The sequence below is a fragment of the Indicator indicator genome, chromosome 10 (assembly GCF_027791375.1).
Source record: "Indicator indicator isolate 239-I01 chromosome 10, UM_Iind_1.1, whole genome shotgun sequence".
Classification (NCBI taxonomy): Eukaryota; Metazoa; Chordata; class Aves; order Piciformes; family Indicatoridae; genus Indicator; species Indicator indicator.
The window spans coordinates 9,989,913-10,017,242 of record NC_072019.1 but is presented as its reverse complement, the minus strand read 5'-3'; the positions used below and the strand labels follow the sequence as shown (position 1 = coordinate 10,017,242).

At 40.2% G+C, this 27,330-nt stretch overlaps 1 protein-coding gene across 1 annotated transcript; it reads left to right on the top strand.

Annotated features, from left to right (window-relative positions):
- Positions 1-1,450: 1,450 nt before the first annotated feature.
- LOC128969317 (vitellogenin-2-like) lies at positions 1,451-24,017 on the top strand. The gene is made up of 35 exons (XM_054384127.1): positions 1,451-1,520; positions 1,645-1,665; positions 1,771-1,922; positions 3,139-3,390; positions 3,918-4,079; positions 4,175-4,323; positions 4,916-5,066; positions 5,165-5,322; positions 5,424-5,589; positions 6,423-6,548; positions 6,895-7,113; positions 8,058-8,275; positions 8,413-8,510; positions 8,829-8,953; positions 9,064-9,165; positions 9,794-9,913; positions 10,000-10,189; positions 12,172-12,265; positions 12,380-12,565; positions 12,966-13,110; positions 13,229-13,451; positions 13,542-13,717; positions 14,077-14,916; positions 15,375-15,425; positions 15,964-16,053; positions 16,799-17,011; positions 17,106-17,248; positions 17,651-17,789; positions 18,313-18,448; positions 18,876-19,062; positions 19,372-19,463; positions 20,591-20,688; positions 21,428-21,587; positions 22,842-23,003; positions 23,899-24,017. The coding sequence occupies exons 1-35, from the start codon at positions 1,451-1,453 to the stop codon at positions 24,015-24,017; spliced, it is 5,733 nt and encodes a 1,910-aa protein (XP_054240102.1).
- Positions 24,018-27,330: the final 3,313 nt, after the last annotated feature.

Sequence of the window (27,330 nt, the reverse complement as noted above, 5' to 3'; positions counted from 1 at the left end):
AACAGGTAAGCTTGTTTTAAAGAAATGTTCAATGATAAAAATATAGAGGTTGTTTGAAAAAGTCAAGGCTTTTGGGGATGACAACTCTGGCAGAGCAGTTGCTAGTGAGAGATGTAGAAACTACTGGAATAGAAAATAGATGTTCATTTGGGGTCATTAAAACAGTGTTTGCCACAAATCACGTTCCTGTGGTTAATCTTACAACCATAAATATTGTGGCAACAGAAATAAAGTGAGTAATCACTATGTCATAGATATTGAATTAGAATCAGGCTCATGCTTTTTGTGTGACTTAGAGCCCATGGTATATTGCATTGCCTGAAGATGCCCCTCCAGAAATACCATCCAACTCAGAAGTCCAAGTGCATTTTTCTTGCCTTTTTATATTGATTCAGCTCACTGAAAGACTGTGTAACTTCTTTGGAAGGAATGACCAGAACTCATTCCTCCCCTTTTTGTGATTATCAATGTATTACTACTTTCAAAAAAGGCAAGTTTGCTTTATGCATCTTTACCTGCCTCCATGTCCCCAACATTTCTAGAAAAAACACCGATGTGAATGTGTTTCTGGGCTGTAAGTCAGTGATGAAGCTGGCTGCAAGCCTACATCACTTCAGGCACTTCGCTGCATTTTGTATTTGGCACCTTAGGAAATGCAAAAGTTCTAGCTGACCTGCAGTCCCATTCCCCCTGTTTTGCTGCTAAGAGTCTCTGCAGCTTCTAACTGTTCACATTTAGTTGTCGTTTACCTTGGAAGACAAAATGTTTACAGATTGCTTATGAAATCTGTGTTCATTTAAAACTATTTCTGGTCAGTGTGACCAGAGCTGAAAGGACACACTGATCCTCTGATTTAAAAAAAAAAATTAAAAATGTATTTATATATTCCGTGTAGATGGGTTTTCAGTAGGATGTTAAATGTGCTTTGGTGCACACATGAGTATAAGAGCAAGATTTTAGTTGTCCTGGTCTCCTGTCTACAGGGATGGCTGCAAACCTATCCTGACAGAAGAGAAAGAACACCACCATTAACATGTGTGGCACTGACTCTACTTTTCAAATTGGGCCACTATCAATTAGATAACTCTTTGGGTCAAATTACCAGGTCAGCATAACCTGGGCGAAATCAACCTAATCTGTGGCAAATACCAGCAGCCAGCTGTGACACAATCTAGGAAATTAAGTAATCTATTTATTGTATTTTTTTTTTTTTGTAAATGACCTGGTAAAATTGTTTTAGTAGGATAAGTAGAAACTTTTAAACAATTCAACGAAGGGCTTGTGTGAGAAGATCACTGAGATGCCAAGGTAGGTCTTGATTTCTATTATTCCATCTGAAGAGAAAGCATGATTGCAAAAAAAGGAAGTGTTTACATAAACTGATAATAACTTGAGAATTCAGCAGAACACAGCCACGTGTTCCTGAGCTTTCTTCCATAAAAGTCTCACCATGTTTGGCAGAGCCCCATTCACCTTCACTATGAGGGGAATCATACTAGCACTAGCGCTCACCTTTGTAGGTAAGCTTACATATCCTTTCTTCATCTCTCTCTCCCAAAACTCCCAAAACTTCCTTAAGTTCAGTGGCAACAACTGGATCCAGACTAAACATTACTCATTTGTTTTTTCCATCTCTTTCCTCAGGTAGCCAGAAGCTTGACATTGGTAAGTAAATTTCCTTCCATAGCTTTCTTTTGGTGGTTTTGTTGTGATTTCTGGTTATTAGAACGTGGTTGCAAGTGTTGTGAAAATGGCTATTGTTCCCCACAGAGCCTGGATTCAGCAGCAAAAAGAGCCACTTGTACAGCTATGAAGGTTGGGTGTTGAATGGGCTTCAAGAGAAAAGTTTAGCTAAAGCTGGTGTGCGCTTGAGCAGCAAACTAGAGATCAGCGTGCTGTCGGAGAATGCTTACCTCCTCAAGGTACCCTGTCTGCTTCCAAGCATGCTGTGCAACTGTGAACTGCATCTGGCTGGTCTGTGGTTTAGGAAGGCTGCAAGAAACACAACTGGACACTTAGTGCTGTAGATGTCAGAGATGCAAGCTAAAGTTTCAGAAGTAACAAGCAATGTGCCATCCAGTAACTCACTGGTGTTTGTTGTGGAAATTGTTCACAGCAGGTGTTCCTCAATGCTGTCTGAGAAATAATGTGCCAAAATCAGGGTTTCTGTTGAAAAATGGCTATTTCTAATTCAAAGCAATCAAGCCTGCTCTAAGTTTAAGACTTGATTCTAGTCTCAACGTGTTTCCAACCTCTGGAAAGCCAGGACTTGGGTATATAAAATCGTTATCATGAAGGCAATTAATAAATATAAACTTAAACACTGATAGAAACTAAAGACAAAAAGTGGTAAGTGATGAAAGATCAAAAAGTGAAAGGCATCAAAAAGGAGCAGATAATAATATTCAGTGTTTAATGCAGTACATGTGAAATCATGCTTCTGCTGGCATCAATACAAATAGACCTGACCCATCCAAAATAAATGTTTCAGAAAATTATTTTTGTCTTTTTAACTCAGTTACAAATCAAACCTTCTTTATGGGGCACAGAGTTCAGTGACAGAGCTCTCACTGGTTGTAGCTGAGCTGTAGATCAAAAAAGGGTTGATTCCAGCAATTCACAAATATGAATCAAATACAGCAACTAGTTAAAAAAAAAAAAAGAAAAAAAAGAAAAAAAGGGGACAAGTTAAAATTAAACACTTTGAAACTATACTTTTTCAACAATTAAAATGCTATAAACTTTTTTTTTAATCTACATTTAATCTAAAGCAGAGTATTTAAGTCAGAAAATACAGGGAGAAATTTATTTTTATTTTTTTTTTTTACCTTTTGAATCAGCCTTTCTCCTTGTAGAGTTAATGCCAGTAAAAGGTTTTAAGTGTCCCTGGGAGAAAATAGCAATATGTTAACTGCTTCTCTAAGATAAAATAAACTGCTGAGCCCACAGGGTTTGTACTAATTTTGCAATAGTGTAAGCAAGAGACAAGAGAATAAACTGCTGTGTGAATTTCTAAGCCTACAATTGGAAGAAAAGAGCGTGTAACTACCGATTATATTAATTTCTTCTAATCTGGTTACATATTTAGTACCTGAGTAATTGTATTGACATAAGCATCTACTCTTCGTTTCCACCCAGATCCGCTCTCCACAGTTTGAGGAGTTTAATGGTATCTGGCCCAGGGACCCATTCACTCGATCTTCTAAAATCACCCAGATAATTTCTTCATGTTTTTCCCGGCCCTTCAAGTTTGAATACAACAGTGGACGGATTGGAAACATCTATGGCCCAGAAGACTGCCCTGTTATGTGTATTAACATAGTGAGAGGAATACTGAACATGATACAGTTAACCATTAAAAAGTCACAGAATGTGTATGAATTGCAAGAGGTTTGTATTTTCCATTCTAAAACGACTTCACTGAAAGGCTATGTACTCTTTAGGTGCTCATCCTTCCAATTTCTATTTATTTGCATCTACTTTCAAATGTTTGTCATGAAAAAAAGAAGATTTGCATTCACATAGAACGAAATACGTACTTCTGTGCTGAATGAATTATATGTTCATGTAATTCATGATTGTTTTTAAGACATCTTTTATTAAGACATAACATTTCTCTGAAGAAAAAACAGTTGTTAGCTATGAATGCATTTGCTGTATGGCTTCTTTGATACAGCTACTTGATCCATATTATTTGTTCATTGGTGATATTAATTGATCACTTTTCATTTTAAACTCCATCCCATCTGAGTATTGTTCATGTCTAATGGTAACAGGTGTCAAAACATAATTAAGACTGTACAGTAGGTCCTTCCCCTCGTACTACTCCTTCAGAATCTTTGTTCAGTAAAGCATCTTCTCACACAGTGAAATCCTGATATAAATGGGAAGTCTCATTACCTGTATTAATCTGCTAGGCTGGAATTGGAGGTGTCTGCCATACAAGGTATGTCATCCAGGAAGACAAGAGGAACAGCCGAGTCTTGGTTACCAAAACCATAGACCAAAATAATTGCCAGGAAAAAGCGAAGAAGAGTGTTGGAATGGCTTACATCTATCCTTGTCCTGTTGACATGATGGTATGTGAGATGTGAAAAGACCTTTCTAGTTCCAAGCACAGCTGTTCTGCTCCCATTCACTCTTTGGGTGTCTGTCTCTCTCTCTCGTTCTCCAGAAGGGAAGGCTCATTAAAGGGACTGCAGCTTTCTCTCACAAACTGAAGCAGTCAGACAGTGGTACTCTCATCACAGAAGTGGTGTCGCAGCAGGTGTATCAGATCTCACCACTCAGTGAACCTACTGGTGTTGCTGTCATGGAAGCAAGGTAGGTGGGATATGAGCTTGCTTCACAAAGCCAGAATACTTACAGCTTCTGCCAATCCCTTCCACCCCTAATTGAAGTGAAATGAGAATTAACCTCCACAGCAGCTGGGCAAATCTGCAAGCACTCATACATACTTGAGGTTTCCACGCTTCTGAAAATTCCATGAGCTGTTCTTCATTTGTACTTTATTTTAGTGAGCTTAGCACTACAATTACATGGAAGAAAAGGAGAGAAGTTCTGTTGCTCACATATACCATAAGAATGCAACTTGACTACTCTGTGCTGAGAAAGGGATAATTTTTAGAGTCAGAAGAAGGATGGTGCATGTAGAAATAAGGTTATTGACCACTTGTCATTAATTCTCATTCAGAAGATAACAACATAGCTCCTCAGAAAAGATTTGACTTCAGATAACTCTAATACTGTTTTATTCCAATTAGAAGGCTTTAACATTAGCAGAATGTAAGACTTTACTGTCATAAGAAAAACAATTAAAGAGTAAAACTGATACCATCACTGAACCAGTTAATGACCAAGGCAAATGGAGGAAGACAGCTAATTCATTCGTCCCATGACACTTGTTTCTTGACAGACAAAAGCTCACCTTGCTTGAAGTGAGAAGTGAACGGGGAGGCTCCCCAGACATTTCCATGCAGAGCTATGGAGGTCTTCGTTACCAGTTCCCATCAGAATTGCCACAGATGCCACTGCAGCTAATCAAGATGAAAAACCCTGAGCAACGGGTATAGTTCAAGTCCTCAGATTAGCTTACTACTTAAAAAAAACCCCAAGTAATAATAAATTTAATTATGTATGCCCTCTTTCTCATGTTTTATAACAGATAGCAGAAACACTGCAACACATAGTCCTGAATAACCAACAAGATTTCCACGACGATGTTCCATACAGATTCTTGGAGCTCGTCCAGCTCTGCCGGATAGCAAGCGCTGATACTCTTGAGTCCCTCTGGAAACAATTTTCAGATAAACCTCACTACAGGTATTCTGTTGTATGAACTTGTAAGAAGCACTCCCATTTAGGGAGAATTGAGAGGTAAAATTAAGGATTTTTTAAAATTTTTTTTTTTAACCTACTTGCAGACGGTGGCTGCTGAGTGCAATTTCTGCAACAGGCACAACAGAAGCACTCAAATTCATCAAGACCAGAATTCGAAGTGATGACCTTAATTACCTTCAGACTCTTCTAAGCGTTTCTTTTGCTCTCCATTTAATGAAAGCTGATGAACAGAGTATTCCAGTAGCAGCAGTGAGTATATCCCTGTGAATTTTTCCTATCTGAGAACCTAACCCTTGATTATAAAGTATATTAGAGACTGGATTCTTCTCCAATGTATACCAATTTTGTACAAATGTTCAACCACTAATTTCTTTTTGCACTACATACATGAAAGGAGATGCAGTTCTGTGTCTTCATTTTACTACAGGGATATAAAAACCATTCTCCCATAACAGCTTCTGAGAGTAATACCCATTTTAGTTCGCTGGGATAATGTCAGGTGTTCTACAGACAAAACTTTGTCCATTTCAATCTCTTCCTTCTGAAACACATGGTGATTTTTGTGTCATGTCATTTGAATAGTTCTTTTAATTGCAAACTATTCCTATAAGTTGGAAAGTGCTGCAAGTGAAAATACTAATGGAAACATCAAAGATTTTGATACTATAATGAATTATTCATTCCTATCGCAACTAAATATTCTTCTTCTCAAATTGGAAAAAAAGATAGGATGTGAGAATTCATCATAATATGATTGAGTTACACATTTTTCTAAGGATATTCTATTTATAGACTGATATTTACCCATAATCTTTGTATTTTCAATTTTATGCTCAGCTGAGGAAAATCAAAATAGTCCTAGGTAAACTCATATATATGCTCATTTTTATTGAAAGCAGTGGGGAATTAAGCTCATAAATGAAACTTGCAAATGTCTACAAGATGATTTCATTTGTTTGTTTGGAAAGTGCTCCCTCAGATAAACTCTGCTGATTTTCCTGCTCTGAAAGCTATGTCAAGCATTGTGTTAAATACCAAATTAATTTTGTTTTCTCTCTTTTTTTTTTCCCTTTTCCCTACAGGATTTAGTGACCAGTTCACGAATTCAGAAAAGTCCCATACTTCAGCAAGTTGCTTGCCTGGGATACAGCTCTGTGGTCAATAGATACTGCTCTCAGACCTCAGCTTGCCCTAAAGAAGCTCTTCAGGTGGGTGGCTTTTTCTCAGGTTGCTCTTACTAGCTTAGTAACACTCATTACATTAGCATAATTCTTCAGAGCCAGAGAACAAAAATGTCAATTGGGCTTACAAATACAAATTTCGTAGGTCTCCTTCAGAAGAAAGGCAATGAATCATTTTGCTAACGTAGATATTTGCTTCATGATTGAAAACACCATTTTCACATTGTATGATAAAATGTCTGAGAGAAGGCATTACTGACTAATTTTATTAAAACTAGCCGGTTTATTGTGATAGGGTTTTTAGTGGGTAAGAGGATTATTGTGGATAACCTATGCATCAGGAAGAAAAGACTGAATTGTGCTTTGCCTTTAGCCCATCCATGACCTGGCAGATGAAGCAATCAGCAGGGGCCGTGAAGACAAAATGAAATTAGCTCTGAAGTGTATTGGTAATGTGGGAGAACCAGCCAGCATCAAGCGCATCCTGAAGTTCCTTCCCTTATTTTCATCCAGTGCTTCTGATATCCCCATCCACATTCAGATTGATGCCATAATGGCATTAAGAAAAATAGCTTGGAAGGACCCCAAACCAGTAAGTATAATCTGTTGGGATTTCTTTATTTTGCGAATTAAGAACATATATACTATAAAGGGTATTGAATTTAATGGTATCCTGTCTGTGGACTCACAATGTTTTTTGGGGAAAAAAAAAAACTTTAAGAACAATTCTAAATTTCAGCTGATGTTTTCTGCTAAGCTGTTGTTCAGTAGAAAGTTTCCAGAAGGATATCTGCAGTGTTTCATCTGTCATAACCATTTAAGCCCTGTGCTAAGTTATATGTGGTAGAAACGTAGCCACCTAAAGGTCAGACAAATATTTGAATCTGCCTTGATAGTCAAGAGGAGAAAGGAAGACACTTTCTATTGACCATATAGGCAAAACGCTGATATTGATCTGCCTCTTTTAGACCTTTGCCTTAAGGTTAAATGAGTCAGCACTGAGCTCCTGCTGAAGTTGTTGGTGTGGTCAATGTAGGCAAGACTCCTGCTTTTCAGATGGTTTAGACATCGGAGCTATGTAAGACAGCAATCATTCTGTCTTTGGTGAGCTGCTGAAGCTCCCATTTTAAAGTGGTCTAAAATAGTGAAGCCTGCTGGCCAAGTCAGTGGGGTTAGTCCAAAGAATGAATCTATCGTATTATCTACTAATGTTTCCTCCAAAGTTATTCCCAAATCTTTGAATGTCAGTAAGACAAAAAGCTATGCTAATATTTCTTTGTGTTGTGAAGGTATTGACCCAATAGGTTGCTACGTGGGCAATGATTTCAGACTCAGTGCCCACCCTTCTCCATGGGGCTGTTCTTCCATGGTCCCTTCAACTGTCTTAATAAAATGATGTGGGATCACGCAGATCAGGAAACCTTTCTGCAGGGACAATGACACCTTTTCCCATATTTCTTATGAGTTACATATAGATCAAGCCTGCAAGGAAAATTTGAATTATTGGTGATTCCAGACACTGTTTTCTCTCTGCAGGTGCAGGGATATCTGATTCAGATCCTTGCAGACCAGTCACTTCCCCCCGAAGTGCGAATGATTGCTTGTGCTGTCATCTTTGAGACAAGGCCTGGCCTTCCTTTAATAACAACGATAGCTAATGTGGCAATGAAGGACAGCAATCTGCAGGTGGCCAGTTTTGTGTATTCCCACATGAAGGCTTTGTCAAAGAGCAGTTTGCCATACATGTACAACATGTAAGTACAGACAAGAATGAAATGGGCAATCTTCTACAAACAGTTTTTGTTACATTCTTCTTAGTGAGCACTGCAGGCACTGACAAACTGAACACTGGATATTTCCTGCATATTATTACCTTTCTTATTCTGTTCAGATCGTCAGCTTGCAATATTGCCCTCAAGCTGCTGGCCCCCAAGCTGGACAAACTGAGCTATCGGTACAGCAAGGTCATTCATATTGGTGGCTACTTTGGTGAGTAAAAACGTTTCAATGACCAGGAAATTTTCACTGCAGAAATATATTCATAAGAGACATTAAGTTAGTTGGAGAAACACAGCATTTCGCATTTCAATGAAAAATTGACTTAAATGTGACAGTTGCATATTTAAAAGTACACAAGTAGCCATTTAGTATTAATCTTTATTTATTATTAATTTTTAAACAGCTCAAATTTATGTTATGTCTTAGCACTGGCAATGGAAAAAGCTACAAATATTATCTTGAATGATAAACACAACAGTAGGAAAGAAAAAACAAAAAATATATGCCTTTTGTTTGCTTCTGCCATAGATAACTATAAAGTTGGTGCTGCTGGAGATGTCTATGTTATGAACAGTCCAGGAACGATGTTCCCATCAGCAATAATTTCCAAGCTGAAGGCATATTCAGCAGGGTCAGTGGCTGATTTGGTGGAGGTAAATATCTACCTAAATCAATAGTAAAGCAAATTAAAATTCAGACTGGCCACAAAGCTTCATCTCTGTAAGTATGTTTCAGGCTGCTCCTTCTCATGCTGTGTTGGTAGGCTGGTGTTCGTGTGGAAGGCCTCACAGACGTCATCATGAAGCAAAACATCCCGTTCGCTGAATATCCCACCTACAAAAAGATAAAGGAGATTGGAAAAGCTGTAGGTATTTTCTGTGATGCAACATGAAGGGGTGTTTACAGGAAGGGGTATTTAGTGAGGCTTATTTTACTACTTAAGCCCTGTATCAGACGGCAAACTACCTACCTAGCATTCCTATTTCTGTGAAAGAGAGAACTGCAGTGTGACTGCAGGGGTTATACTCCTGTAATGGCTGCAATAACTTCTGCAAATTGCACATATGGCTGCAGAAGCAGCACAGGAGGAGAGAGAGGAGGTGACCGTTATAGCATGGGGTTTGTCTCATGTCTGACAGGCTTCTTCCTCCCTCCTTTCACCTACTTCACTTTAGTTTACAAGAATATACCTTTTTCTACAAGTGAAAAGGTGATTTATGGCTGTGCTTCCAAATTGGGTTTAGTGGTAATAACAGTATTAATAGCTCTGTGTAAATATTATTGCATTGGAAAACACTGGACAGGAGGCTATTTATGGGCATTTCAGTGACAGGGAGTAAGCCTGAATTACTGACACTGTTGACAAAACAGGAAATAAACACAAGCAGCAATGCAAAATTGCAGCTTGGTCAGTGATGGCTCTGATCACCTTGCAAAATTACCATTTGTAGAATGTTGCATTAAGGAATCTTGCTTATTGCTTTGTTTTCTAGCTGCTAGGATGGAAGGAACTGCCAACAGAAACCCCATTGATGTCAGCCTACTTGAAACTGTTTGGCCAGGAGCTGGCCTATGTCAACATCAACAAGGAAGTCCTGCATCAGGCTGTGAAGGTACAGGGGATCCCTGCTTTTCCTTGCAAGATTTGACAGTATTGTATTTTTATTTCCCAATGGTTTGAATCTCTGTTTTACTTCAGACTGTGCTGGAACCTGCTGACAGGGACACAGTGTTGAAGAGAATTGTGAGCCAAATCCGCAGTGGCATTTCAGGACAGTGGACACAGCCGGTGTGGCTGGGAGAGCTGCGATACATAGTTCCCACCTGCACCGGTCTGCCTCTGGAGTACGGGTGGTACACAACTGCTCTGGCACGTGCGGCACTCAGTGGTGAGTTCTGAACGGGAACAGGCTACCAGGGGCTGGAGAAAGAGCGGAAAACCGGGAAGTTAGAACTAATTTTAGTAGTGGAGGGGAGACAGTGAAGATGTTTGAAGAAAGGCTGGACACAGATGATTTCTGCCTCGTCTTCGAATAGATTGAAAACAGAGATGGTGAGGCAAGAATCTTGGAAGCCAGAGAGAGAGAGGTCACAACATTTGAGGACAGAAAAACAATTGCTGACACAGACATGAGCAGAAAGGGTTGGCTCCTGAGAGATTCACTTATAAGCTAATCTGTATTCAGTGGTGATTTAAACAGAGAAGAAAATAGAATTCAATCAAAACACAAGTGTGAGTAATGTTCACAGATTCACAGATTGCATCAGGTTGAAAGGGACCCTCAAAGGTCATCTTGTCCAACCCTCCTGCAGTGAGCAGGGGCACCTCCAACTACATCAGACTGCCCAGGGCCACATCAAGTCTGATCTTGAATGTCTTCAGGGATGGGACCTCAACCACATCTCTGGGCAACCTGGTATTTTACCATTCTCATTGTAAAGATCTTCTTCCTCATGTCTAACCTAAATCTACCCTGCTCCAGCTTAAGCCCATTGTTAAGAAAGACATGCTAAGAAATACAGAAAGAAGAGGACTTGTGAAGAGGCAGAGAGCTCTGTTGTAAAAGGATAAACATGCAAGTACAAATGCTTATCAGTAAGTTAACAGAGGGATCATACTATTTGTTGTGCATCAGGCTTGTAATTTAGGCAAAACTGACCCTTAACTCTGATGCCGAATGAGGAATGAAAGGGAGAAGTACATGTACTTGTGCTGTTTATGGAAGTCTAGTATATGCCCACTCCCCACTGTTCTTGGGGTTTGGACCTCCACCCCTTGTTTTGCAGTTGTTTTTAGTTATGTTCGGTGGTGGGTTTGGTTTGTTTTTTCTAAACAACATCCTTGTAGCCAAGTTGAGGAGGTATGGATTGGATGGATGGACTACAAAGTGAGGAAAGGCTGTCTACACAGCTGATCACCTTGCAAAATTACCAAGAGTAATTGGTAATTACACCAAGAGTGGTTGACAGATGGCAATCTAGTTGGTGGCTTATTATGAGCAACATTCCTCCATTGTTTGCACTTGTTCATTGTCTCTTTTAACAACCTAAACTTCAGAGAGGAAGGCACCCTCAGAATATCCATGCCAATAACACTGAATTTGTGGGAGCAGTCACTGCACCCAGGGCTCAGGCTTCCACTCCAGGGACAAGCTGGAGAGGATAGCCCGATATAAATGTGATGAAATTTACCAAAGGCAGCACAAAGTCCTTCACCTCGAATGGAGTAACCTCTAAAAGTGTAAAGGCTGGGTATCACTCAGACAGAAAGCATCTTTGCAGAAAAAGGACAGGGAGGGCTGGAGGACAAGCTATCATAGTGAATCAGCAGTGTGCTCTGGTGGTGATGAAGGCCAACTGCATCATTGGTTGCAACGGCAAGAGCAAGGATACCATGAAAATTTTCCCCCTCTATTAAGCACATCTGAGGCTCCATCTAGAGCACAATGTCCAGTTTGGGGTTCACAATACAAGAAAGATAGTCACTCCTGATGTGAGGAAAGACTGGAGAATAGAGTTTGTTTAGCCTGGTTGCCTACCCACCATTCGCTGTCTTTTAGCTCCTAGTATTTCTGAAATTTTAATGTTACACAAATTAACAAACTTCCCATTTGGGTCAGCTCTTTATTTCATTGCAGTATTTTTACTTCCATTTTCAATATGTCACATCAGAACCTTTGCCTACTGGCCAAGCTTTCTGGATGTTTGCAGTATTTTTAAGACTCATAAAAGATCTCACGAACCCCAAAATCTGTCTTATTTTCCAGCCATAACAAAAACACTACCTCTTCCTGAAAAACATATCTCGTTTCATTCAATTTTTTTTTTTTTTTATTTTAACCATGTTTAAATATTATTCTGTCATTTGCAGTTGATGGAAAGTTGACTCCCCCTTTAACTGGAGATTTTAAACCTTCCCAGTTGCTTGAATCCACTGTAGAGATTCGGTCTGATGTAAATCCAAGGTATGGCAGGTTGCTAAAGCTTTGTATGTGTGATGGAGGTATTTAATAAAAAGGCAGAACCACATGTTAAAAAAGAGCACCTTTTTTACATCTGACCACTTCCCTCTGTTTCAGCTTATATGTACAGACGGTGGCGACAATGGGTGTCAACACAGAATACTTCCAACACGCTGTTGAAATTCAAGGCAAGGTCCTGATAAGAGTGCCACTGAAATTTGATGCCAAGATAGATGCCAAACTGAAAAATATTAAGATTGAAACAAATCCATGCCATGAGGAAACTGAAATAGTGGTTGGAAGGTACAGAAACATTATGTTAGAATACTTATTGTTGCTGAAACCTCATGAAATTCATTATTCAGTGACTGCTTTAGAGGCTTCTAGATAGACAGTGACTTTTCAGGATGTAGCAGGGCCTCTGGGATAAAGAGCAAGGAAGAGAAGTAGGGGAGTTAAAAGTTAAAAGATAACTAAATTATTTAGGAGTTTAATTTTTTATTTTAGTTGGCTTATTATTTTGTGGCTTTCATTTTTGTTGGTTGATTGTTACCTTTTAGGGGCTTTAATGTTTATTTTTCATGGTTTGGAAGTTTGCTCAAATTTATCCAGCTTTTGAAAACTTCCTGTGATATAAGGAACTCATATTTGTTGTGTACTCATATTTGAAATGATTCACCTGCTTTTGTGCTTATCTCAACAGACATAAGGCTTTTGCTGTGTCAAGAAACATCGCAGAACTAGGTGTTGAAAAGAGGACCTCAATTCTCCCAGGAGATGCTTCATCAGATATTGTTGAAGAACCTTTCAAACCATCAGAGAGAGCTTCCAGTGAAGGTTTCACAACGGTAATCTATTTTTCCGCATGTTTCATAATATTTACCCTCTCTGTGACACACATCTGCAGTTTTATTCTTGCCTGTGGTAAGCTCACAAGTGGTATTTACATACTTCTCTCCAATGCAGCAAGGAACTGACAGCACACCAAAGAAACAAGTCTATAGTTCTCAAGAGGGCTTTCACCTTGGTGCAGGAAGAAAACGTCATAAACAAGACATTTGTGTCAAAATGCATCATCTTGGTTGTCAGCTCTGCTTTTCTGGAAGGTCACAAGATGCCAGTTTCCTGAGAAATACATATCTGCACAGATTAATTGGAGAACATGAAGCTAAAATAGTCTTGATGCCAGGTACAATATTGAGCACAAGCCTTGACATCTTAAGTTTATTGGTGCTGCTTGAAGCAGTATAACCTTCTAATGTGTGGAATTGATATGTAGTTCAAACAGATGCTGACATTGACAAAATTCAGTTGGAGATTCAGGCAGGATCCAGAGCAGCTTCCAAGATAATTGACGTGGTAAACTCGGAGTCTGAGGAAGTGGATGAGTCATCTCCAGATGAGGACATTCAAGCTAAACTGAAAAAGATTCTAGGCATTGATAATGTGTTCAAGGTAAGAGACTTGGAGCATGGGAGTAGGGAATATTTTCCTGTTAATGAAGCCAAGAATTTGAACTTCGGTGCGGGAAGCTGGGACAGGAAAGCAAGGATGGGGTTAGTTTCAAAGATGCCAGTGCCACATTTGGAGGGACCAGTTCCAAGAACTGTATCCAGCTGGGGCTGGTCTTCGTGCTTGGCTAGATTTCAGGTAGGCAGAGTGGATCTAAAGGAGTTCTGCAGCTTCTGCAGTGTGAGGCAGGGAAGTTTGAAAGGCTGATGTGAGCAGGTTGTCTGACAGTCAGAGAAGTCTAACTTTGTAAATAGAGAAGTAGATATACTCATCTTGCACTTCTCTTTGAATTGGTTTTGCAGGTTGCAAATAAAACACGACACCAGAACAAGCAACCTTCTAAGAAAGGAAACACTTTGTTAGCAGAGCTTGGGACAGACCCCAATGCAAAAAGTCCCTCCAGTTCATCTTCTGGCTCCTCAGCTGTCTCTTCATCATCTGCTGCTTCTCCTGATCGTGTAAAGGCTGTGGATGAAGATGAGAACGATCAAGTGAAGCAAGCAAGAAACAAAGATGCAAGCAGCAAGAGCAGTAGCAGTAGCGGCAGCAGCAGCAAGAGTAGCAGCAGCAGCAACAGGGGTAGTAGCAGTAGCAGCAGCAGCAACAGGGGTAGTAGCAGTAGCAGCAGCAGCAACAGGGGTAGTAGCAGTAGCAGCAGCAGCAACAGGGGTAGTAGCAGTAGCAGCAGCAGCAACAGGGGTAGTAGCAGTAGCAGCAGCAGCAACAGGGGTAGTAGCAGTAGCAGCAGCAGCAACAGGGGTAGTAGCAGCAGCAGCAACAGGGGTAGTAGCAGCAGCAGCAACAGGGGTAGTAGCAGCAGCAGCAACAGGGGTAGTAGCAGCAGCAGCAGCAGGGGTAGTAGCAGCAGCAGCAGCAGCAGGGGTAGTAGCAGCAGCAGCAGCAGCAAGGGTAGTAGCAGCAGCAGCAGCAGGGGTAGTAGTAGTAGCAGCAGCAGGAACAGCAAGAGTAGTAGCAGCAGCAGCAAGAAGTCAAGTCACCATAGCCATGGGCATCACGCACGGTATCTGAATGACAGCAGCAGTAGCAGCAGCAGGTCATCCAGTCATCATAGCCACGAGCATCATTCAGGACATGTGGAAGGTGGCAGCAGCAGTAGCAGCAGCAGCAATTCCAAAATATGGGTAACTCAGTAAACTAACTGATGCTGCTAATGTTTGCAAATCACATTCCTGATGGCAGCTGGTTTTGCATCATAAATCAGGAAATTATAAAACATAAAATTGCAAAATTCATTCTGCAAACACACCTGTGTTTGTTGACTCCCATTTATAATTCAAGGCATCTCAAAAGTTTCCATAAGTTTGTTGAAACTTTTTTTTATAGGCAGGAAACAATTTTTTGGTCAATTGACTATTGTCAATAGACACTTCACATTTCTGTCTTGATTTTGTGGTAATGCTTTACAAATGCTTAACATAAACTTTGAATCTTGCATTGTGTGCTTGTGACTAAGCATACAGAACAATGAATGAATGATAATTAGTAAAATCCTTACTTAATTCCCAGTGCTCAGATTTTAGTGTAATTGCAACATTTCTTTCTTCTGAGAATTTTATTCGTCATGTTTTTATTTTCAAAGGAAGGTAATGAGATTTACCAGTATCGCTTTAGATCAGCGCACAGACAAGAGGTGAGTTTGTCTTTCCTTAGTAAATTAAGTATGAAATTGGTCATGAGTCAAATGGAAACCTTTAAAGGCAACTTGTTGTCTTTATTGAGGAAAATTACAGCAGAAATAACATTTAGAACACCAAATCAACTTGGGGGGGGGTCTTCTGAGAGGTGTAAAGACAGAGAGCAATGTTTTCCCTTGTGCTGTGCACATGATGCCATTTGTGGTTCCGCAGATTAGATGCAAGCTCTGTCAGAGCAGTGCCAAGTACTGGGGACACACATTTTTTTTCACATAGGGAGTTTTCCTCTAGACATGTTCCTTATTTGTTTCTTCTGAGGGTTCAGATATACTTGGGTAAAAAAGATTTTTCAGAGCTAGACCACATTTTGCAAGACAAAGTGTATTGCAAGTCATTGAGTTGCTCAGGGTTGGAACGTGCAGTTACCAACACCAAGTGCCATGACAGAGAATATTCTTCAGCACTGCCTCTAGCAGTTTCCTCATGTATGCTTCTAAGCTGTCATCTTCAGCATGATGTGTTTTCTTCTTGCAGTTCCCAGAAAGGAAAATCCCAAATGACAGCCTGAGAAGCACACACTCTTCTACCAAATCCAGTCATGCCTCATCTCAAGATGATTTCCAGGTTAGTTGCATCATTTCTAGGGATTTTTGGCAGCTTGGAAGAATGGCAGAGTAGCCACACACTCACAGTAGTTGTACGGCTAGGAAAACGGGAAGGGAGAAATACTGACCTCTCAAGTCTCAGATATCAATCAAGAGTGAGACACGCACCATAGTTCCCACACACAATTTCCTCTGCAGGTGAGGTGAGGATCCTTCTTACTTAAACCACTGCCTGCTCCACAGAACTCAGAGCTGAAGTGTGAGGTGAAAGCCAGACCAACCAGACAGATAAACAAGAGGACACTAGCTGGGGGATGTTATTGTTGTGAGAGTGATGAGTGCAACTGACAGCTGATATTGTTAGACTGAACCACTTCCTTTCATTCACAAGTAAATAAATGGGCAGTAACAATGCAGCTCAAATCATATAACTCATTACTGTATCCCAGTGATAGGAATATTTCCATGGTATCAGCTGTAGCTTATGGAGTGGCACAAATTTTTGGCTCATGTAAAATACAGTGATAAAACATATCTCTGCATGCAGAGGCACATGCACATTAAAGACATATGCATGAAAGCTTACAGCTGGGGGTGTGGGGGTCTGGTACATGTGCCTATGTGTGTGATATACATGCTGGTATGTATTTGCAGTTTATTTGCTTATTTTTCATTTATCCATCTAGATCTTGCATCTAAAAATGTTCCATGGTAACTCTTTCTCTAATTACATTATTTTCTTATTTTCTCCCCATTCTTCTTAGCCAAAGTTTTTGGGAGATGTTAAAACCCCAGTGTTAGCTGCTTTCCTTCATGGCATCCGTGACGATAAGAAAATGGGAGGCCTCCAGCTTGTGGTATATGCTGACATTGACTCCATCAGGCCCCGGGTGCAGGTATTTGTGTCAAACCTCACAGATTCAAGCAAGTGGAAGCTCTGTGCAGATGCTTCAGTCCTCAATGCTCACAAGGCAGCGGTAAGGCTCAGAGATAGTTCCATACAGCTGTATGCATCACAGGAAACCCACGCTCCATGCATTTAAATGTGGACCATTTCTCTCTCCGTTGCAGGCTTACCTGAAATGGGGCCGGAACTGCAAGGACTACCAGATTTCAACTGAGCTGGTCACTGGCCGGTTTGCTGCCCATCCTGCTGTACAAGTGAAACTGAAGTGGTCTAAAGTTCCTTCAAGTGTCAAATCTGTAGCAGAATGGTGAGATTTTAGTCTTTAGTGACACTATTTCATGGTACTGGTCAGCTGGGAAAAATCAGCATCCACTCATCAGGTTCTAGATGTTAACGTACCAGCTGTTATATTACTCTCTGATTTGTTTGAGTACTGCTTTTAGACATAAAAATCTGAGTGAGAGACCATAATCCTACTGTAATGTAGAGTAATTCTTTATTCTCTACATAATTATTGAAAGCAGAGGAACAGATCCTTCCTTTCACAGAACACTTGATCCTTAAAGCAGAGAGTGGTCATAGGGACCTAACCGGTGATCCTGAAGGCTCTGTACAGTACATACACACAGATGTGAGACAGCCTGGTTGGGATGTGTGCTTCTTTTTCTTTCTCTATTTCACAAGTTCTTTCTGATTTGAATTTTCAAAGGTTTTACAAGTTTGTCCCTGGGGCTGCATTTATGCTGGGGTTCTCTGAAAAAATGGACAAGAATCCTTCTCAACAAGCCAAGGCGATCGTGGCTCTAACTTCTCCAAGGACATGTGATGTTGTTATCAAGCTTCCTGATGTAATTAAGAAATATTATCACTTTCCTATTTCTTTCTAGTGAAAAAGTGAGACTCTTGCATTTTAATTACAGTGGTTCACTTCCAAGAAGAAAAATTAAGTAAGCTTCAGTCTGACTGAAAATGACAAAAAAACTTTCATTGATGTTCAACTTTTTTATATTACATCCAAGAATATTCATAGAGTGGTTTTGTTCATGAAAAAAGTGTGCCATGGGTACTCACAATGACATGTCTTTCCATCTGTAGTAGCTCCATAAGTGTTCACCCAACCACATTTGGAGGGGAGTAATTCATTCTCTCCCAGTAATATCTGAACGATGACCCACATGATGTGAGAAAGCTCTAAGCAGAAGCAAAAAGCTCACAGACAGTCAGATGAGTTGTGTTCATATAAAGTCTCTGTCAGCCATAGTGGAAGCAAGTAATACCAAACTGCAAATAGGAGAAAAAGCTGATCTCAGCTATTTGCTGTGAATACCTGGCACAAATATATTTTGAATGTGTTTTTTAATTCCTTGTCAGATGATCATCTATGAAAAAGCCATGAGGCTTCCCCTGTCGCTCCCTGTAGGTCCAAAGATATCAGCTTCAGAGCTGCAGCCTCCCATCTGGAATGTCTTTGCTGAAGCCCCCTCTGCAGTGCTTGAGAATTTGAAAGGTCAGAAGGATGACATCTTCTGTCTCCTCAATTACTTGAGTACCTTCTGAATTTTTCTGGGATTATCTGTCTCCAGTTAATTAAGAAATGTGCTGTAATAAGATGAGGATTGTTCAACTGAGAGAGAATATTGTGCACATAGCAGAGAAATCATCAGTGTTTCAGAGATCAAGATACCAATTATCTGAACTGATAACATTCAAACCTTCTGCCAATTACCTTTTGCTCAATAGAGGAGCATATTTCTCATGCTCCTTTTAGAATTTATGGGTGCTTAGTAGCCAAAAGCCTTTGTAATCCATACAAAAATATCACATAGCGGAAAAAAAAGATAAAGCTAAAATAATATAAACTAAAAATAAGATATGGCACTTAATCATTTTCTTTAATGGAAAAGTAAATACTCATTGACATTTTATTTGTCCAGCTCGCTGCTCAGTTTCCCATAACACCATCAAAACCTTCAATGGAGTTCAGTTTAACTACACAATGCCAGCAAACTGCTACCACATCTTGGCACAGGATTGCAGCTCTGACCTCAAGTTCATGGTGATGATGAGGAATGCTGAAGAAGCTGTAAACCTGAAAGCAATCAACATCAAGCTTGGCATTCAGTAAGCAACTCCTGCCACATTCTGGGAGTAAGAGGGACTACACTGTCCATATTTAACAGGAAAGGAGCTTAGATCTGAGCTTTACTGCAGTGGCATTTCAGCATTTCCCTTATTTACTTTCGATGCATATTGAATGTGATGCTGATGGTGTTATCCTGCATTTAAGGTGACAAAAATACCCCTGATGTAATTTAAGTAGTTGAAATGAGCTTATGCTGTGACCAGTGACAACTAGTGAGCAGGAAAATGCCTTTGTCACCATATGCATGTGAATATGATACAGAGTATGAACACTTTTCTCTTTAACAGTGAAATTGATATGCAGCCTGAGAAGGGACAAGTGAAGCTGCGGGTAGATGGGGTTGAAAGCCCCACAACAAATGTGACATACACATCTGATGGTAAGTGGCACAGCATCTGTTGTTCCTCAAGTACATCTTAGGAGATAGAAAAGAAGACCAAATGAAAAATAAAAAAATCCATCAAGGAGATTCTATCAGTTGGTATTCAACAAGTATTTCTACTGTTAGTTGTAAAGTTAATATTTAAGGATGTGTATTTTATGTTGTAAGATTAATATTTATGAACATCTATTTTACTCACTTGCACAGGAACATTTAGAAAGACTGATTAAAGTGCAAAGAGCCTTGAAATGGCCAAACTAAGCAAGCTACAACTAAGATGAAGATAATTCCTTTTCCTACATTACTGCAGTTCCCACTGGAGTTCCAAATTTGTGTAGTGCTTTGGTTATACTATAAAATCTTGCTTGATTAAATTTTTTTTAAAGTAGAGCTTTTCTGAAATTCGCCATACTTGTATGTCAGTGCTTTTCCTAATTTGATTTGTGTAAGTTTGGCTAACATTCTGAAATCTGCTAGGAACAAATATGCTTCTTTCAAAGCAGGAATTTATATATATTTTTTTTTATATTTTTTTCCCCTCTGTGAAAAATACAGGAGGAGCTTGTTTCCATGTTGCAGTATGCAGTCAGGAGCTAGGAACAATGCAGGTTATTTCCTGACTGTAGAGCTGTAGTATACAAATCAGGTTAAGTCTTGCTGAAATTGGGTTAGCATCTGCTAGTGCTGAGCTCTGTCCTGTTTGTCACGTACTTGGGAAGTAATAGTTGTGCCTGAAATAGCTCCAGTTGCAGTCAGGGTGTTCTTTGTATTTCCTTACTCCAGTATAGTAATTATACTCAGGGTGTTATAAACCACACAACTATGCAGATATTATAGACAGCTTGGTAATGATTTCTAGAAATAAATACAAATATGTTAATAACTCAAAGAAAAAATAAATATGTGATAATTGTTTTCCAACTTTTTCAGACACCTGTTTATATAGACATTTCTACATAATTTTATTGATTTTTCTTTTTTTCTTGAAGAGAACAATTGAGGAATGTCAAGGAAAAGAGCATTCTATAAACATGACAGTTGGGGTTTTTTTCCTCTCTTAAAGAGGCCAGATAGGGTCTAATTTTGGTTTTGTTTTCATTTTGTTGTCTTTTCTTTTCTTCTAGGTGCTTCTCTGTGGATCTACAGTGAAATGCAAGGGCTTGCACTTATTGCCCCAGCCTATGGTATTGATAAATTGTACTTTGATGGATACACATTCAAGGTATTGTTCTTCATAAGCTTGAGTGTTGAGAAAATTCCATAGTATTCACTTAAATCTTTATGCACAAGTGCAGGAGTATAGAATGGCAAAGCCAAATGCGTGTGGGGCCTAAAAAATTCCAAAAGGGAAGTTGACTCTACAGTATTGCATAATCCTGTTTTTTACTTCTGAGTGGGAGAAGTGAGAATCTTTCACCAATAGAAGTATGTTATTCCTGCAGTACAGGAGTGTTTGGTAAATGGGCCTGTGAGTGCACATGCATTGAGTCAGCAGTGCATTTGCAAGAAAAATGAATTTTCAGCTCCTGTCCACTGGTCTTGCAGCTGTATAATTCTTTAAATCAGCAAAAATGCAGTTGTTGATGCATAAGATGAATGAAAGCTTTAAAGGTTACATTAAAAATAATGTGAAATGGGAATGTAAGAAATCAGTGGACCATACGGTATCTATCACCTATACTATGAAAACATTCAACAGAAAAAAGGTTCAGCATATTAATTTAGACTATTAATTTATTAACATACTAGAATGGCCTAGAAGGTTTTAAAGGCTGTAACAGTTAAAGATGCTGCAGCACTGTGGGGGTTTGGCATCAGACTCAGACCCTTATGAATTCTTGCCAAAAAGATTTTAAACATTTGTACACTAGCTTACAGTGGAAGGGACCTGCATAGCCAAAATCTACTCCATAGGTATTATTTTTTTTAACTTGAAATGGTTTTGACTTTTTTTCTCAAAGATTCAAGTTGCTTTATGGATGGCAGGAAAAATGTGTGGAATATGTGGAAAATATGATGCAGAATGTGAACAGGAATATCGTATGCCCAATGGATATCTAGCTAAAGACGCAGTGAGCTTTGGGCATTCTTGGATTTTGGAGGAAAGGCCTTGTGCAGGAGGTATGCAAGCTCTTATAAATTACATGTAATATTACTGCAGTTGTTCAGAAAATGTAGGCTCTGTTTAGGAAATTTTAAATCCATAAACATTTTTAAAATAGAATCATTATGTTACACCTTAAGTCTTTCTTTTAGCTTTGAAGTGTTTTAGAAGAAGATCAGGAAAAAAAAATGTAAGGTGATGAATTCAAATGGAATGCACAACAGCATTTTCCAGACATCAATTTCCAGCATTTGACCCATCAAAAATCAGGTTGGGATTAGTAATTATTACCATGGCTGACCACCTGATTTTTGAACCAGTGCAACCTGTCAAGCAAAGCATTCAAGTGCATGAACAGTTTCAGGGACTTAATTACATGGTTGAAAGTAAAAAACTGTCTTTTAATTGTTTCAGTAGATTTGGATCATGATGTGCTGTCAGCTGAGGTTATTATGCAACAGCATAGCATAGTGCTGTGAGAACAGGCACTTTGCCTTTGTAAAGACTTGTCCTGGTGGAAAGGGCACCGTTAGTCTCTGGACATGGCCTCTACATGTTTGGCTGTGCATTTACTGTTGTTCTCTTACATTTTTGTCAAGAATACTGGACATTAGACTTGCTTTAGATGGATATGGAGTCCACATGCCTGTACACAACTATGTTCCCATGGTCAGTAGTGACCTTGTATTGTGTTTCATCTAACACATGGTTGAAACAGCTGGAATTTTAGAGAATAAAGCTTATAGTCAGGAATAAATTGTAATGCATTTAGCTTCTCACACACTTCTAACTGCTTCTCTGAAATTAGATCAATATTACTGGCTGGCAGTAATGACCTTTGGTCTCTCTCTGCAGCCATTCTGTGTCTGAATGGCAGGGGTAGTAGCATAATTCTTTAGCAATTATTTTTATTTGGTCAGAACCACCAACCCCCCCCTTTATTTCCACTGCTGAGTATTCAGTGCTTTTTGAATGTGGTTTTGCAGCTATTCAGTAAGACAGTTTGCTTTGAAAAATGCTTATTAGAAAGTACCTCAGATTTTATTTCCCCAGGCCAGTTACATTTGAAAGTAACTTTTCATAAGTCCATATCTAATTAGCTGATTTGAAAAGCTTATCAGTCAGTGATGCTGCTTCAATTATGATCAAAGCATAGTCTTCATAGAGGAAGGCTGTTTGCAAATTGTCAGCCTTGGCAGATGGGTCCTTTTGGGGAGATGTGGAGATTTTTCAGGTGAGCACACAAACTATCCTCAACAACTGTGTTACAGCCTGCAAACTGCGGCGCTCGTTTGTGAAGCTTGAGAAGACAGTGCAGATTGTGGGTGTAGAGTCCAAGTGCTATTCTACAGAGGCCGTGCTGCGCTGCATGAAAGGATGCTCTGCCACCAAGACTACTCCAGTCACTGTTGGTTTCCACTGTCTCCCAGCTGGTAAGTCAAAAGAAAGCCTACTGAATAGGAACTGCACACAAGTCTAGATTGTGCCTTGACTCAGTTATTCCACTTGAAATGTATGATTCATCTACCATATCCACAGGCAGAGAGGGACTTTCTGTGGTATTGACTGAAGACCTTTCCTTAGGTTTTTTGTATTTTTTTTTTCTAATATGTAACACTTCCTTTAGTGAAAAAGATAGCTCTCTTGTAATTTTACTATGTTTTTCATTATACTGCCATCTAAAATCTAAACTGAACTCCCCTTTGTGGTGCTTTCAGCTGACAAGATAAGGGCAGGATAGCAGTACAGGCAACAGTGTGATTTATCTGTGTTGTGCAGCCTGTGAAAATTCTACTGCATCTGATCATATGCAGCACTCTGAGGTGGGGATCCTCACCTTGTATATTTTAATATATCACTGCCTCTGGGTATGACCCTATTTCACTGGGCTGAGTTAAGCAATAGAAGGGCAGGTGTGGGCAGGATTCCTGCACACAGGCGCAGTGATACAGAAGAATGCCTTTTTTATAGGTGTATTGTAGATTATAAGGGATTAGATAAGGTAGATATAAATTATATAGATGATAGGTTAATGTCTGTTTTCCAAGTTTATTTCTACTTCAAGATCCTAATATCCTTTCCTAAATGTCCTATTAATAGTTCTACATGGAAGTAGTAGTTTTCAAGGTACAATTGACTTATTAATTGAGTGGGTTTCCTGGAGCATCTCTGTGTGACTTAGGCAAACACAAATATGTAAGCCAGTGAGGGGAAGCCAAGCCTGCTGTAATTTATGACTAGTAAATGGTAATGACATGATAAGTACTGTACCTTGCAAAACTACTTCTGAAGTGTGCTGTTTACTTCTCATTTTGTGTTGCCCATCAGATTCTGCTACCAGCCTGACAGACAAACAAATGAAGGTCGACCAGAAGTCAGAGGACATGCAGGCTACTGTTGATGCACACATCGCATGTTCCTGTGAGAGTGAAGACTGCAGTGCATGAAGCTGTACATTGCAGCACAGCCAGAACCAGAAACACTTTAATGTTTTTATTGTGTGGTGTAAGAAAACTCATCTTAAGGAATAATAGAGATCCTGTGTGGAATCTTCCCAAGTAATTTAAAGTATTGAACTTTATTTGTGTAGAAACTGTTATGATTGCCCATAAATACCTGATTTCATAATAAATCCATGCATGGAAAAGAAAATATGAAGGCTTCCTTATTTCACTGGTTATGGAAAGAGGAGATCTGTGTTTCTTCTTGTCACTCCCTATTTCATAGACTCCTTGAGTCCATGATCACCATCTGTGCACCACGTGTGTGTCTGTCAGGCCCCCTCGGGCATATGGGTTGGTTAATTGTGGTACCAGGCTCCTGCCTGTTTCTCCCAGTGCTTCCCTCCATGGTGCTGGCATCCTATGCACCCAGGGCAGAAACTGATCACCTCTTTATGATGCAGCATGCTCTGCAGCAGCAACTCAGCCATGGTGCTCTGCAGCAACTACATGACCTGTCAGTGATGCACATAATGTAGGGAACAGCGAGATCAGAGAATAAGCCTGAATCTCATGTCACCAGATAAGGCTGCTCTGAGGGAGTCAATCACATGTTGTGTTCCTGATGGATCACATGCAGAAACTATTTGGGATCAGGGGTCTTTGAGGAGGACATGGTGGAGTTACCACCTGTCAAAGGGTCTGGAGCAGAGATAGACTTCTTAACCTCAGGTGAGGTGTCTCAGCCTCCATGCCCAGTATGAGCCCTTGTTGTGGCACTATCATCAAGCAGACTCTGCCTCCTGTCCACCTACTTCAGATCTGCTGTGACTGCTGGAGCCCAAAGGATTCCAATGGACTGAAAGATGTTTTCTTCTTACCTCTAAGCCTGTGCTTGCAGGCACTGGGTGAATTTTTCAAAGTATTGCCTTGGAAGATGGTATAGACAAAACTATTGATGACAATGACATTGCTGGCAGCTTAAGTCATCAGGAGTTTTGCATAGATTTCAACAGATATGGTCTTGTACTTTCTTGAGTTTATCTGCCTTAATCCAGCCACTTTTATTAGTGACTGAACAAATGTTCATTTTTTAATACCGAAGTTTGTTAATGCAAAGTGGAATATGATCCTACAGAACTGTTAAATTTAGTAGATAAGTTAGAAGCAATTTATCTGGAATCAGTAGAAACCAGAGGGAAAAAAGTCATGAAAATCATGTGGGGTGGAGAGGTAATCATTGGCTAGTTTTTGAAAACACTTGAGAACATTCTGTAAAAGTTGTCTTGAGCAGATTTGGTACCTTCAGTGGATGTGTGGATGTGAGTTTTATTGTTTGGATGTGAGATTTAGAATTTGGAATGTTAATGTCCTTAGTACCAAGAGAAATATGTCTGAAAGACAGGCATAAATACAGTTATATACAGTTTAAATGCTGTCATGGTACTGTGCACAGCAGAGCGGTGGGGAGCTGTGAGCAGGCAGTGTTTGGCTACTACCCGGCAGCAGCAGTGAAGCAGTGGGCTGCTGGGTTTGCTGCTTGTCTGGAAGTCACATGGAGCAGTGATAGGAAGCTCAGCCTTTCCAGGTAATCCCTCAGGCCAAATCCAGCAGAAGCCAGGGCTTTGCATGACCCTGGAGCTGGGATCCATGGTGGGGCTCTGGCATGAGCAACCAGCTATGGGGCTCTTCTCTTTCCAGGCTGCTAAGACTGGAGCACCATTTTGAGGAGATGCTCATCTTCCAGCCGCCATGCTCGGTGTGATGAGTGCAGCCATAACACCCTGGCGGAGACCTGTGGGTGAGTGTCACCCAACCACCATGGAATCCAAAGCACCCATGGGACTGTGGGGAGATGGGAACTGTGGGTGTCCACCTGGCAGAGGGCTAGAGGGAGGCCTTTGCCTCTCCCCACCCCTGCCATTGTGGACAGAGCTGAGCATAGCTCAAAGTAAATGCTCTCTAGGGCAGGTCCTGGACACAGCAGAGTTTTCAATCACCCTCACATTTTTCATAGGATTCTCTTTTCTTCATCTTAATTCAGATTATATTGTTCGGGGAGAGATGAAGCATAAAGGACTGTGAATGTGGGAGGGACAGGCTGGGAGATGAAATCATTCTTGACATACTGGGGAAATGTTCAAGAAAATAAGTGGGTTCAGTTCTATTAAGAAACCAAAAAAGTCAAATCCCTTACCAAAAAATTTTGCCTACACTTGGAGCAGAAGCACAGCAGAGGTCACTGGGGATGCAATGTTTGCTGCCAAAAGCAGGGGTGGGTTGGGGGCAAGATGCTTCAAGCCCCAGGCTATGGCTTTTGGGGAAATCCTGCCTGTGCAGCCAGGCACAACCCATAGAGCCCCCAGAGAGGACCCTTATTATGAGGATTGTTATGGTTTGTGGGGTCATTGTCACAGTCCTGTGTTTTAGTGGTATGGTGTTACTTTGAGACACTGGATACAAGAGTTGTTGCCTTTAATCTGCCATCACAGCAGCATCCTTCTGCTTGCACTGCCTGGAGTCCTCACTGCCTTCAGCTGTGCAGCTGCATATAGTTATGCCATAATATATTAGCTTTTGAGCCTCAATTACCAGTCACCAGTAGCTGTATACTCAAATCCTTCAGCTACATTTACCATTTACCACATTTCCAAAGACATGACACAACTCACTAGTGAATGGCTTTTCTGTCACATGCTATCAGTTTTACAAGGGAAGGAGTAAAACAATCAGGATCAGCTTACAATGCTGGTAAAACCATGATGAAATATTTGCCACACTTCAAAACTTACTTTTTTTTTTTTTTTCCCCTGCAGACAGAATGCTAGATCTAGAAACAAAATCCACAGTTTGTTAGATGTAAATTATGTCCCAACTACCAATTATGAAAAACCCATCAGCTGAAGAGCATTATGAAAACTAAGCTGTCTTGGATGGAAGCCACTGATTTGTTGATGAGAAACTGAATCCAATCCCTTCCCAGACTGAGCTGGGCAGCAGCTTCTGTTCCCCATCCATGGAAAAGGTTAGTGGGCAAACAGTGGCTGTGACACCAATGTGAATCCTTCAGTCCTGGGGCTGCTCTCCTGATGGGAGTGATGTGGATGGCTCTCTCTGCTTCCAACTGAGACCAGCTCCATGCCCCACCTGTGGGGGACCATGGAACCCAGGGACCAGGCCAAACCCTGGAATCAAAAGCACCTTGAGGGACTTGTAGGCTTGCCTCCAAAGGGACAGGGAACACGCCTATTGATGGGAGAAGGGAACTCCACCATGGGGTGAAGATTCTGGCCGTTGTTGTATGATGTGAAAGGAGTTT

Bases quoted from the DNA above. Each gene is read 5' to 3' on its own strand.
- LOC128969317 (XM_054384127.1), top strand. From the start codon at position 1,451: ATGTTTGGCAGAGCCCCATTCACCTTCACTATGAGGGGAATCATACTA. The intron at 9,914-9,999 runs GTACAGGGGATC...GTTTTACTTCAG, and splicing joins TCCTGCATCAGGCTGTGAAG to ACTGTGCTGGAACCTGCTGA. The intron at 12,566-12,965 runs GTACAGAAACAT...TTATCTCAACAG, and splicing joins ACTGAAATAGTGGTTGGAAG to ACATAAGGCTTTTGCTGTGT.